Source organism: Cyprinus carpio, chromosome B7 (genome assembly GCF_018340385.1).
Source record: "Cyprinus carpio isolate SPL01 chromosome B7, ASM1834038v1, whole genome shotgun sequence".
NCBI lineage: Eukaryota > Metazoa > Chordata > Actinopteri > Cypriniformes > Cyprinidae > Cyprinus > Cyprinus carpio.
The window spans coordinates 14,897,186-14,909,301 of record NC_056603.1 but is presented as its reverse complement, the minus strand read 5'-3'; the positions used below and the strand labels follow the sequence as shown (position 1 = coordinate 14,909,301).

General features: G+C 41.6%; 1 protein-coding gene across 11 annotated transcripts in view; it reads left to right on the top strand.

Annotated features, from left to right (window-relative positions):
* dysf (dysferlin, limb girdle muscular dystrophy 2B (autosomal recessive)) overlaps positions 1 to 12,116 on the top strand; it is a 69,045-nt gene that overhangs the window by 49,680 nt on the left and 7,249 nt on the right. For 5 of the 11 annotated variants that reach the window (XM_042727446.1, XM_042727448.1, XM_042727445.1 and 2 more), the window contains 10 exons: positions 3,534 to 3,632; positions 6,015 to 6,143; positions 7,393 to 7,548; positions 8,156 to 8,247; positions 8,552 to 8,722; positions 9,105 to 9,247; positions 10,773 to 10,912; positions 11,299 to 11,387; positions 11,480 to 11,575; positions 11,850 to 11,991. In XM_042727446.1, the coding sequence (XP_042583380.1) occupies positions 3,534 to 3,632; positions 6,015 to 6,143; positions 7,393 to 7,548; positions 8,156 to 8,247; positions 8,552 to 8,722; positions 9,105 to 9,247; positions 10,773 to 10,912; positions 11,299 to 11,387; positions 11,480 to 11,575; positions 11,850 to 11,991 (1,257 nt within the window). Of the gene's footprint in view, positions 1 to 3,336; positions 3,349 to 3,533; positions 3,633 to 6,014; positions 6,144 to 7,392; positions 7,549 to 8,155; positions 8,248 to 8,551; positions 8,723 to 9,104; positions 9,248 to 10,772; positions 10,913 to 11,298; positions 11,388 to 11,479; positions 11,576 to 11,849; positions 11,992 to 12,116 lie in introns of all 11 variants that reach the window. The other 6 variants (XM_042727439.1, XM_042727438.1, XM_042727442.1 and 3 more) reach the window with 2 other exon arrangements.

The following is a 12,116-nucleotide window of genomic DNA, read 5'->3' as shown; positions in this document are numbered from 1 at the left end:
ACCTCAAGTGCCCGCTCCTCCAGAGCGCCCTCCAGAGCGCCCTCAAGTGCCCGCTCGTCCAGAGCGCCCTCCAGAGCCCGCTCGTCCAGAGCGCCCTCAAGTGCCCGCTCGTCCAGAGCGCCCTCAAGTGCCCGCTCGTCCAGAGCGCCCTCAAGTGCCCGCTCGTCCAGAGCGCCCTCAAGTGCCCACTCCTCCAGAGCACCCCCCAGGATTCCTAGTTTTCCCCAAGAAAATGTTTGGGGGGGGGGATATACCTGTGTTACTGTTACGCCATGGGACGTGACTTATAGGAGGGGGGCGATATCTTCCATGTGTTTGTTTCTGTTTAGTTCCTGCCTGCCCTTATTTGGTTCAGTTCCTGTTCTTATTTAGTTAATCATCATTCATTAGTTTCCACCTGTGTTTCATTAATCATCTTATTAGCCAATCTTTTTGTTCAGTATAAATAGCCCTGCCTTTCCTAAGTTTCTTTGTCCTGTCTCCGTCGTATAAAGACATTGTTTTCTCCTACGTTTCCATTAAGATTTATTAAAGACTCAGCTCGTTTGACTATCTGCCTCCTTTGTACTCCTTCGAGCTCCTTTCCCCTGGCAACCCGTGACACTTTGACTTGTACAAGTCATTTGTAACTACATTGAGAATCCTATACCTACAATTTTATGGATGCTATGAATTGAGACAAACTGCTCTTTTTACATACTGTTTTTTTTTTCTTTTTGCCTACTGTGTTGTAGGAAAGGAAAGGGGCTGTCACTTAAGCACATAAATACTGGTTGACTGGGTAGAACAGTACCAAACCAGCATATTTCAAAAGTACTTTATATACTGTACAGTATATGTGTTATATGTATATGCTGACAGCCTCTACTGCACTCCATCAAATCATTCATGAAAAATGAAGAACTGGATTGTAAAGTCATGGACAAAATTTACATGCTTTATAAACTAATTTAACCTTCTAGAACCTACAAATTCCTGAGGTCGTTTTGGATATTGTTTATATTTCTGAATGAACTGTCAATCAAACCACATGGAATGTCTGTTCGGCATATTCTAAACAAAACTTATTTTTCATCAGTAGTGCACATGAGTGCTTTCAGACCCAAAGCTAAAACCACCAGTGCCCTACAGTAACCTTTACCTCAGGAATTGAGAATGTTTGCAGCCATTTTTACAGGTTTTGCATGGATGAATTTTTGGAGGAGCAGTGAAGTTCACTGTTTTCCCTCAGCCTTTCTGACCACCCTGTTCCAGTACCAGGCCTCCCAGGGGCACAGCAGCCATTATAAATCCTCTCATTTTTAGAAATTTCTAGGTTCCTGATGTCTGAAATTGTATCATGCCCTTAACATTATCTTTTCATCTGTATAACATCACTTTTGACTGTGTGTTTCCCTTTTTGCGAGCGTGCACGCACATATACACCCAGGTTTATATGGTGCAGTCTTTTCTGGTGCAGTACTTATTTTAATAATACTCCTAAGCCCTAAAACCTTTGGGCAGAGTATAGAATAACTAAACACATACATCTGGTGCACTCAAAGTGTCTGGGTGACCAGACGCACATGCACACGCTCATTACACATCATTTCAGAGGCAAAATGGAACATTATTTCCTTACTCACAAGCACTCAGATTAACACAAACTTGCGCACAAACACCTAGGGCACACACACATAGTAGCTTGCATGGAAACATGGCTGTCACAGTGTCCTTAGGCTCTGCTTTAATAGCTCTGTCAGACAAAGAGAGGAGACGTGGCAGTACTATGAAAAGCACCATTCATGGCCGGTTAGACTGCCACACAGCCAGGCCAACTCATCTTAAGTGATTCTGAAGGCAACTTCACAATACTTTGCAAATCCTTGCTGCACACCTAGTCCTGTTTACCCTGTGTGCCACATTTGGGTAGACGCATGAGCTGGACTAGGGGACCATTCCCTAAAAACATGTAACTGCATGTTACCTTCACCTTCTGCTCATCTGAGTTGAGTCATTCATTTCTTTTCTTTATTATATTGGCTTGGGGAAGTCGTGTAAATCTGAGTTTACAAAATCTCTGACCTGAATACCAAAATGACTCTAGAGCTTTCAAGTTACAGCCAGTTGTCTAAATGTGTTATGTCTTTCATAAATGATTGGATTTACTGTTTTTAAACCTTTATGACTGTAATTCCTCCAACAGTTGTGAGTTTTCGATCTGCGCCCACCAAATTTGGCAGTCCTATAACCTGTTCTGATTTCTGGTCACGCACATGTGCTGCACACGTCTCTTCTGTAAGAGCTTGACTCCTAATGCAATTACTCTTTAGAAAAAAAAAGCTACTCCGTTTTTGTCTGTTGTGTCATTGTTTTACAGAGTCTTATGTTTTCTGTGCAATTCTGAAGCTTTTTGACACACTCTGACACGAGTACACACACATCCCTTGGCACGGCAGTGGTATGTGGGCCACTTAAACAACACTGTCGGCCCCCTGCCTGGCCACCAAACGCACGACACACCACCACACTCACTAACCACTAAGACAGGGAAAAAATCCAGCGGAGCCCGGCATTGCTCCATCACTACTGTTTTTCCTCCCTCATCGTAAAAGTTAAAAGAATGATGAAAGCGAAACTTGAAGTCACTCCTCTGGGTGAGATGAACCTGGCCTTCTGGAAGAGAGAGCAGTGTGTGTGGGTCCAGCCAGCGGAGGGTTCTCTGCTCTCTCAGACGTACGGTGTTTTATGCCATGGTGGCTTAGTCTGTCTTTCATCCATCTGTCAAACACACACACACTCATGTATTTGCACAATACTCACATCATAATCAGACTACGCTTGAATCAGTGTCATTTGCAGAGGGTGTTTTATATTAACAACACTCTTTTGTCTTTCGGTTGGATGGGAATGTGGTACTGGGTTAGGTGGGAACTGCCTGATTTGTACCTTTTCGAAAAATTCCCACACTTTCCACATGGAGTGAGTGAGCGTTGGCGAGGTTTACTGTATCAGTGGCGATTAGCACATTAAATTGCAGCAGAACATCAAGGCTCCTGAATCATACCCGTGAAAGTACCAGGAAAATGAAAATTTGAAAGCGTTCCTTCTAGTTTCTGTTGATATGCGTACGGGCATTACAGCAGAAGTATGATTTATCAGTCACTTATGGAAAAGATTAAGTTATGGAAAGGGTTGTTTCCACTGGTCGTTTGGTCTGTGGGTGGTGTCACTGTCACTCATGCATGTGTCTGCTTAAAATGTTTTGACACTTGAGTGTATTTTCTCTTGACTTTTTTCCTGTCTTCGCTTTTCCTAACCTTGTTGTTTGTGTTGAATTTGTCTTACATTCTTTAGTTGGGGCGATGGGTAAGTGGAGGCTTTTATTGCTTTCAGACTAGATGTACTTTTTCATGAAATGATTAATTTATCTAATTAGGTCTAAGGTCTAATGAATGAGGGATGTGGTGTCACACACACACGTGTGGCATATTGACCTTCCTTTCTTTTAATGTTTCTTTCCATCTTCTTGTTTTCTTGCACTGTGTCTGCAGCAGGATGAATTTATGGACTGGTGGAGCAAGTTTTATGCCTCCACAGGTGAGAGAAACAAGTGTGGCAGTTATCTGGAGAAGGGCTTCGATACGCTGCAGGTAAGGCATTGAACTAATGTTGTCCCTCATGTTGTTCTAAATGTGTATAACTGACTGACTTTCATACAATCTGTACATAAGCACAAGACATTTTGAATAACTGTTTTTGTCCATACGATTAAAATCACTGGAGTAAAGGGCTTTTCACATGGCATTTTTTCATGAATTCCAACAAAACAATAAAACTCCATAAACAACAACTCAACATTTGTTCATCTTTGAAATACAAATTAAGATATTTTTGATGAAATCTGAGAGCTTTCTCTCCATCCATAGACAGCAATGCAACTTACATGTTCAAGGTCCAGAAACATAGTAAAGACATTGATAAAATAGTCAGTGTGACATCAGTGGTTCAACCATAATGTCATGAAGCTACAAGAATACTTTTTGTGCGCAAAGAAAAAAATAGAGACTTTATTCCACAATTTCTTTGCTTCCATGTCAGTCTTAACTGCACTTTCATGAGAGTACCATGACGCATGCATATGATGCTGCTGATGCAGGAGCCGGTGTTCTGACGTAAAAAGTACATGCCCTGCGACTTGTTTGCAAGCAGTGGAATACATGTTGCGGTTACATGCGTTGTGGTACTGTTGTGAATGCGGGTCGAAGTCTGACGCGAAAGAGAAGAAATTGTTGAATAAAGTTATTTTGAACAGGTCAGTTACATTGCTGTCTATTTAGGGTCAGAAAGCTCTCGGATTTCATCAAAAATATCTTAATTTGTGTTCTGAAGATAAACAAAGGTCTTACAGGTTTGGGAGGACATGAGGGTGAGTAATTAATGACAGAATTCTAATTTTATGGTAAACTATCCCTTTAACTTTGGGTTATCTTGATTCTAAACTCCACTTTTAACCCCGTGGTAAAGGAATGTTTCACTCTTTTAGCTTATAAACAGCAATGCTTTTTACCTAAGGTTATGAAACACTGTCCCAGAGAAAGGTTAGTTTTTGAAAGGATATGGGGATGGCAGTGGGTTGCATGGTGCATTCGTCCAATCGATGACACTGACAGAACTTAAGGCATTTTTCAAAACATTTTTCTTCTTTTCTGTTCATACTGGTTTGGGATGACAGAACATTTTGGGGATAAGAACCCAGTACACGCGTTCCTACAGAACTAGAGAATAAAAAGTTCTTTGTGAAACGTGAAAGGAATAATTAACCAAAAGTGAACATTTTGTCATTGTTGATTCATTCTCATGTCTCCCCAAAGGCACATCTACCACAATCCCAGCGGTATGAAATCTGCACATGGAGATTAACAGCAAAAGTTAATCGTAACTATAGTGACATTATCGGTGCCCAAAGAAAACCAAACATAGAGATGCCAGAACTTCAAAGCCCTGTGGTCTCTCTCGGGAGTGCGCATGCCTACTTTCAAACGCTCACTCACCCCGACTCCAGTCCACTCCAGCCCACTTCCCACAAGCTTATCCATTTATAATAGAGCCCGTGGCTGCCAGATTTCCAACTTTTCCGATGAATTCATGTTGGGGTTGCCGCAGGGGGATAACCAAGTGCAGACAAGGGCTCCGTTACTGACGTCATCGGGCCATTTTCCCCCAGCCCACACCTCCCCATCATGCCTCGATCTCTGGCCGGTTTGTCAGCGATCTCCCTAGTCACCACATTCTCTCTCTACTTGCCTTAGCCACTATTTCCAACCTTTACGATCTAAACGTGCTACCTGCGAGGCCCAGGGTTCGATTGTTGGCTGCCACCATGTGAGAGCGTCCCACACACCGGGAGGAGCAGCAGACAGAAACACTTTCCCTAAAACTGCTGAGATGAGCTGTTATTTTGGGCTAATGGTGCCTGAGGGAGAGATTGAAGGCAGGGAAAGAGCAAAAGAGACTGGGAGAGGGTTTCATGTGATGTGTGCCATGTCACACGTTCAGGGACCAGGCCTGAGTGAGTCAACTAGAAAAACAGAGCGACTCGCTTACTAGGATTCCTTCATACTTTTGTCACTAAGTTGTCTCCTGGGTGGCCGCTTGGTTGGAGAGTTGTGCGCTGCTTGTTAAAAGTTGTGTAATGTCACGGCGAAGCATATTTTCCTCAGGCACAAATCGTTGTTGTGCATTTTTATTGCCGTTTTTAAACATTCTCATAATCAGGAATTTCCAGATCTTTTTGCATTAATGATGCTTTTGAGGTTGTTTGACTTGCGCCTGCAATGTTAAACCCACAATTAAAGATCTCAGAGTCCAAGATTCTTAAAAAAAACTGCTTTGGCAAGACAAACAATGGATGTCTTGTCCATAGTATGTGTCCTTTCAGCCCTTTCAGTTGATTACGACACGTTTTTAAAGAACTAGATCTGCATGCAAATCATATATCACAAAATACACACTCTCCTGTGCTCCTTTCTCAGGTGTATGACAGAGAACTGGAGAAGGCTGAAGGCTTTGAGCAGTTGGCTGATTTCTGTCAAACGTTTAAACTTCACCGTGGAAGAGTCCAGAACGAGAGTGAAGACCCTTCTGTTGTTGGAGAGTTCAAGGTAGGGTCACTCATAACCTCTCAGGTACTATCGACTGCTATCACATGTGCTCTCATTCAGTCTCCAAGAGGAAAAACGTTCAGACGGCGCCAGTTGAAGCAATGGATGGGTGCCGTTGCTTATTAGCTAAGCTAATGAAAAGTCATTTGAATTGGCCCTTCTATTTAAACTGATCACATACTTGCCTCTGGCAGGTTCAGTCTGTACTTTTTCAAATTTACCATTCAGCAGTTTGTTAATTTAGAGCGTTCTGCAACAGATCCAGAGTTTTATGCCATTCTTTTGTTGAACTGTCTAGAACTCTGAAAATGTGCCTCCTTGCCTTCTTTAGAGATACTGTCTCTTAAAAAGTGGTTCTTTAATGGTTCTGGGAAATTTAGGTCACTCTAAGCCTCTTACCAAGAACCATGTTATGTTATACAGTATGTTGTATAGGGTTGCTATACGTTTTTTTTTTTGGAGATTAAAATGTTCTTGAAGATACAGTACATTGTGGGTTCTTCAAGTCAGTGTACTAGTTCCTGGGTAGGTTAGCAAAGAGGCTGAATATTTCTGGCAAATTTTAGAAAACTTTCCAGGAATTTTTGGAAAGTTTCTGAAAATTTACAGGAATTTTCCACCCCTTTGCAACCCTATAGGGCCGTTCACACCGCTTTAGTTCCAGAACTAAATGTACAGTACTAAAGTACTGGGATGATTTTGCGCGAACTATTTCCCAGTAGCATTTAAAGGGTTGCATTCGCACTGACAGTGTGTACTAGGAAGCGCCAGTCGACAGCAACGTCATTTGTTCAACAACGTAAACAAAGAAGAACAATGGCAACTGGCAGTGCTACATTTGCTACAAGTGCCTACAAGTACAAGTTGTTTTTTTTACGCGTTAGTAAATTTGTTATGTCATTCGGTCAGTTGTAGTGTTATTATTATTTGAATATTTATCATTTTAGATAATGAATATATGACAGTAATTTGGGGTTGGAACTTTTAAAAATAACCTCCTGTGGCATCCGACGTATGGCTGTAAAATCCATTTTGGTTCTAATTGGAACCTTTAATTTAAAGAGTCTAGATGCCTTTTCCTGGTTTATTTGGATTACAACTGGTTTAGTTCTAGTAGGATTTGAGGGAACTAAATTTGAGGGATTTAAGTGTAATTTGAGGTTTGTCTGGAGGCCCCAGACAGCAGGTCTCCAAAAAAAAGTAAAACTAAATTGCACCATGAGTTACACTGACTCCTGTCCTCCTTCAGGGCTCATTTAAGATCTATCCATTGCCTGACGATCCCTCGATGCCCATACCTCCACGCCAGTTCCGCAAACTCCCCCCGAACGGTTTAGAGGTGTGCCTAGTACGCGTCTACATCATCCAGGCCTATGGCTTACAGCCCAAAGATGCCAACGGCAAGGTAGGTACGACACAACTAAAACAAGGCACTAAAGCAAAGAAACCTTTGCTTTAGTGCAAGAAACCTTTGCTTTTTTTCCTTGTATATGGTTCGGGGTTGAGATAGGTTGTTACAACAGCCCTTGTATTTCCACTAGACGCATTCAAAAAAACTCTAGTTTTTTCTCATCAGCCAGTCGAGTCCTTTGCAAAGTGCCAGAGTCATAAGAGAGCTGAGAACCTGCTTTATGAAAACATGGAGCCACCCTTTCACCCACAACCATAAACTCGCAATCGCTGCCCGAGACCTGGCCAACACGCCACCACCGCTGGCCCTGCGTCAGATGGGATTTCCCTTCATTAGATGCGAATATGCTAAGATGACGTGCTTTCATCACCTACTCAGGCCAGGAGTTATGATATGGAACATTTCACACATGTACTCGGTGCCTATGAAACACACACTGATCACAGAGATTTGATGCTTTTTTCCACCGAAAGAGCAAAGAGCGGTTGTTTTAAGTACAAAAAGAGGGCGTGCTGTTTTGGATATTGTCGCTTATAGCATATATGTGCGAGTGTGTGGCTATGTTAACACATACTAACAAGGACTGCTTGTTCTTTCGTAGTGTGACCCCTATGTTAAGATCACACTTGGCAAGAAATCAGTCGATGACCGCGACAATTACATACCCTGTACTTTGGACCCTGTCTTTGGAAAGTAAGTTTTTTCTCTTTCTTTCTGTCCCTGAACAGATTCACACACACACACATACAGATATAGAAACACGTCATTGCAAGGATCAATTATACCAGCAGGGGTCACCACACTCATAATAATGATGATGCCCCTAATTCTGAGAGTCTTGATGTGGAATACATGCAACAAGCAAGGTCTGATCTGGTGGCTAAATGATGACTGAATAGCAAGCTTGTTAATTACTGATTTTGAAAACATGTAAGTCAAAAAATTCCTGACCAAAGTAAGTTTTCAGAGATTAAACCGTCTTTTGCTTCTCATTTAGGATGTTTGAGCTGACATGCTCTCTGCCCATTGAGAAAGACCTAAAGATCATACTGTATGATTATGACATGGTCACTAAGGATGAGAAAATCGGAGAGACCATCATTGATTTGGAGAATCGCTTCTTGTCACGTCATGGTGCTTGCTGTGGCCTGCCACAGTCCTACTGTTTGTAAGAAATGCCTCTGTTTCTGACTGTATATCCTTTCCCCTACCAGGTATTATTAGGAGTCATTTTGAAAACTGTAAAAAACAGGAAATGAATGTTGTAAAACTTAACTTGATCCAATGTCATATTGTGATCCTCAAGATCTTCTAAAGACCAGCAAACCATTTGTCCAGCAACTCCTTTGTCATATAATTCTGAAACACATCCCTGTTTAAAAACAACTTCAAATAGCCCGTGGTCGAGTGCTGGTTTTAGCTGGTTTAAGATGATTTTGCTGGTCCTTAACCCTAAGTTTTGACTGGTGACAGTTACAATAACTATGATAACTCATTCTGCTTAGTTTTGCATTATAAATAAACACTTTTTGTCTCTGTGCTGGCTCTAGGTCTGGAGTTAACCAGTGGCGAGATCAGCTGAAACCATCCCAGAAACTTCATCGTATCTGTGAGAGGCGAAACTACAAACTGCCTGTCTACAAGCAGGATAGAATCTACTTCAGAGGACAGGAGTACACAGTTGCAGACCTTGGTCAGTGTCCTAAACACAAACTCCAACTAGACCCAGTTTCCTACTACTGAATTTAATGTTCATGATATTTGATCATTAATTCTGCGATTGTCATTACCGAGAGCGGCTTCTCACGTGGGCACGTACGTACATATGTACGAACAGAGGCATCGCGACCTATCAAACCCACAGGCTGGATGGCGAAAAAAGAAAGTGGAAGTCTTTTCTTTGGAGCTGCTGAAAGCATTAGTCACGAGTAAGAGCTAATCAAAGCAGCAGCCTGACTCCATCACATCTTCCGTCATAAAAGAAGCGAGTCGAGCACGAGATCGGCTGCGGTTCTGTGAAAACACTGACAGAAAAAGAATAACGATATATGTCTCGGCTTGTGCCATGCATCATATCTGTGTGTGTGGGATCACAGAGCTGTCGGGGAGGCAGCTTGGCTGTTCTTGCTCGGCGCTATGAGCGGAAAGAATGAGTTGATCCTCTGTGCGAAGAAAAACAAGTGCGATATTGTAAAGACGAAGGACCTGTGTAAACATACAGCACCTCTGACAGTCATTCATTCACAGCAAATTTATCACTCCTTGCCACAGCAACCTGACGTCCCCTTCTGTTTTAAAGTGTACCCAGGGGAAGATCATGCTAACTAATCCTAGTTCACCATTAAGTGTGTATTATGTTGATCTTACTTGTGCGTAACCTCCATCAGATCCTCCCAGCACTTCTGGTTTGACCTCTAAGCCCTTTAAGTCCCACGGCTGCCTTTCAAACAGTCAGATGTCACGCAGGGCCTGCAGAAAGCCAAGCTCTCCAGCCATTTTCCCTTCCATGATGCTTTGGGACGAGGTCGGCTTCAGATTTATGGTGAACTAGCATACAAGTGTGTTCAGCCAAGGTCAACAGTGTGGCGGGCTCCTCAGCCTCTTGCTCCCGTGTCTCGCTGCGGAGGAATATTACATCTCTTTGTTTGGCCCTCGTAACCGCGCAACCCGCGCGTCAAAGCAATTATCAGGTGGCCATTTCGGGCATCCAACTTCATGGCAGAAATTGTCTTCCTCCACTTCAGACTTTTTCCTCTTTTCTCAACACTCCAACCATGTTTCCCTCAGGGACGTGACACAGGGTTTCAAACCATAAACTCAACAGTGGGCGATTTTTTTTTTTCTTCCCTCGCTCTTTCTTTTCACTTTTTGACAAGGGGAAACTCTCTTCTTAGAGCAACAGCAGTGAAATCAACGCATCATCTGAGGAATGGGGAAAGATAAACATTTCTGACTATTTAAGTGGAATGCTTCATGAATGTTGGCTTTTTTCTGCTCTTAAAACTTGATGCCCAAATGTTCTTCATATCAAATCAGAGGTTACATAGTGGTTCTATTTCATGGTTTAATGGAAAATAACATTGTGAGGAATCTTCCTTATAACTGTTAAACTATTTTAAGCTAAAAACAATACATAGAGGTTTGAAGTGCCTCAACATTTTGTGTCAATATGAATCTGAACTACTGTGATGTTATTGTTGACTACTTTTGCCCCTCAGATGAAGGGAAACCTCTTAACCCTCACCTGGGACCCGTGATGGAGCGTCTAGCTCTCTTGGTGTTGAGGAAACTGGATCTGGTGCTCGAACACGTAGAGACGCGCCCCCTCTACAGCCCCCTTCAGCCAGATATAGAACAGGTTACAAAGTTTAATTTTCCTGTTACCAAAATTCCATTTTTAATTATTTTATAATATTTTATATTTATTTGTATTTTTTATTTTTGTAGATTTTATGCAAAATTGCATATTTTATTCTATATTAATGTTAAATGTAATAGTTTATTTTATCTTATAGTAAATATGCAATGCATTTATTTAATTCTATACTAAATTTTATAAAGTAATAGAATTTTTTATTTTATGTAATGAAATTTATTTTATTCTTTAATATTGAAAAAATCTAATATTTTTTTTTTAGTAGAGCCACGTTATATCTATCATATAGCTTTCTCTATGCTTGTCCCATGTTTTTCTTGATATGCCTTCTCACTCTTTACTGAGTAATTTCATTTATCAAAACCCAGGGGCGGTTGCAAATGTGGGTGGACATTTTCCCGAAATCTTTAGGTCCACCAGGACCTCCATTCAACATCACACCACGCAAAGCCAAAAAGTAAGAGCATTTCCTTGGTTTAATATCTATCAATTTTGTTCTCAAAACACATCTAGAAGCATAACATGTCCATGTTTTCTCTTTTCCCATAGGTTCTTCCTGCGCTGTATTATATGGAACACAAGAGATGTTATCTTGGATGATGTCAGTGTTACTGGGGAGAAGATGAGTGACATTTATGTGAAAGGGTACATCTGGGTGTCATAAATGAGTTGTTGGGGTTGTGTGTATGAGCTCTGGTTAAATGAAGTTTCCCATGTCACGGGCCTGTTGCTTGTCTGTTGCCACTGTGACCAATAGTAACAACGGCTTGCAAAAATGATCGATCAGTAGCAACAAACACACAGTTGCAAGGCAACCATAGACCCAAGCTGTAGGTCAATTACAGCTAAGCAGAATGCTCTTCTAATGTGTTGGAAATGATGTCCCGGGTAATTGTGAATGTTATTTTTTCAATCCTAGCTGGATGCATGGCCATGAAGAGAACAAGCAGAAAACGGACGTGCACTATCGATCACTGGGTGGCGAAGGCAACTTTAATTGGCGCTTCCTCTTCCCCTTTCACTATTTACCTGCAGAACAGCTATGCACCGTTGATAAAAAGGTGAAAAGTAATCTGCATTTGTAAATTGAGAAAGACATAAAGGAAAACTCACAATGAATCTGAACTGTTGATAAGAAAGCAGGACATGATCTGCATTTGTGAGTTTAGTGGAAATATGTCAATTG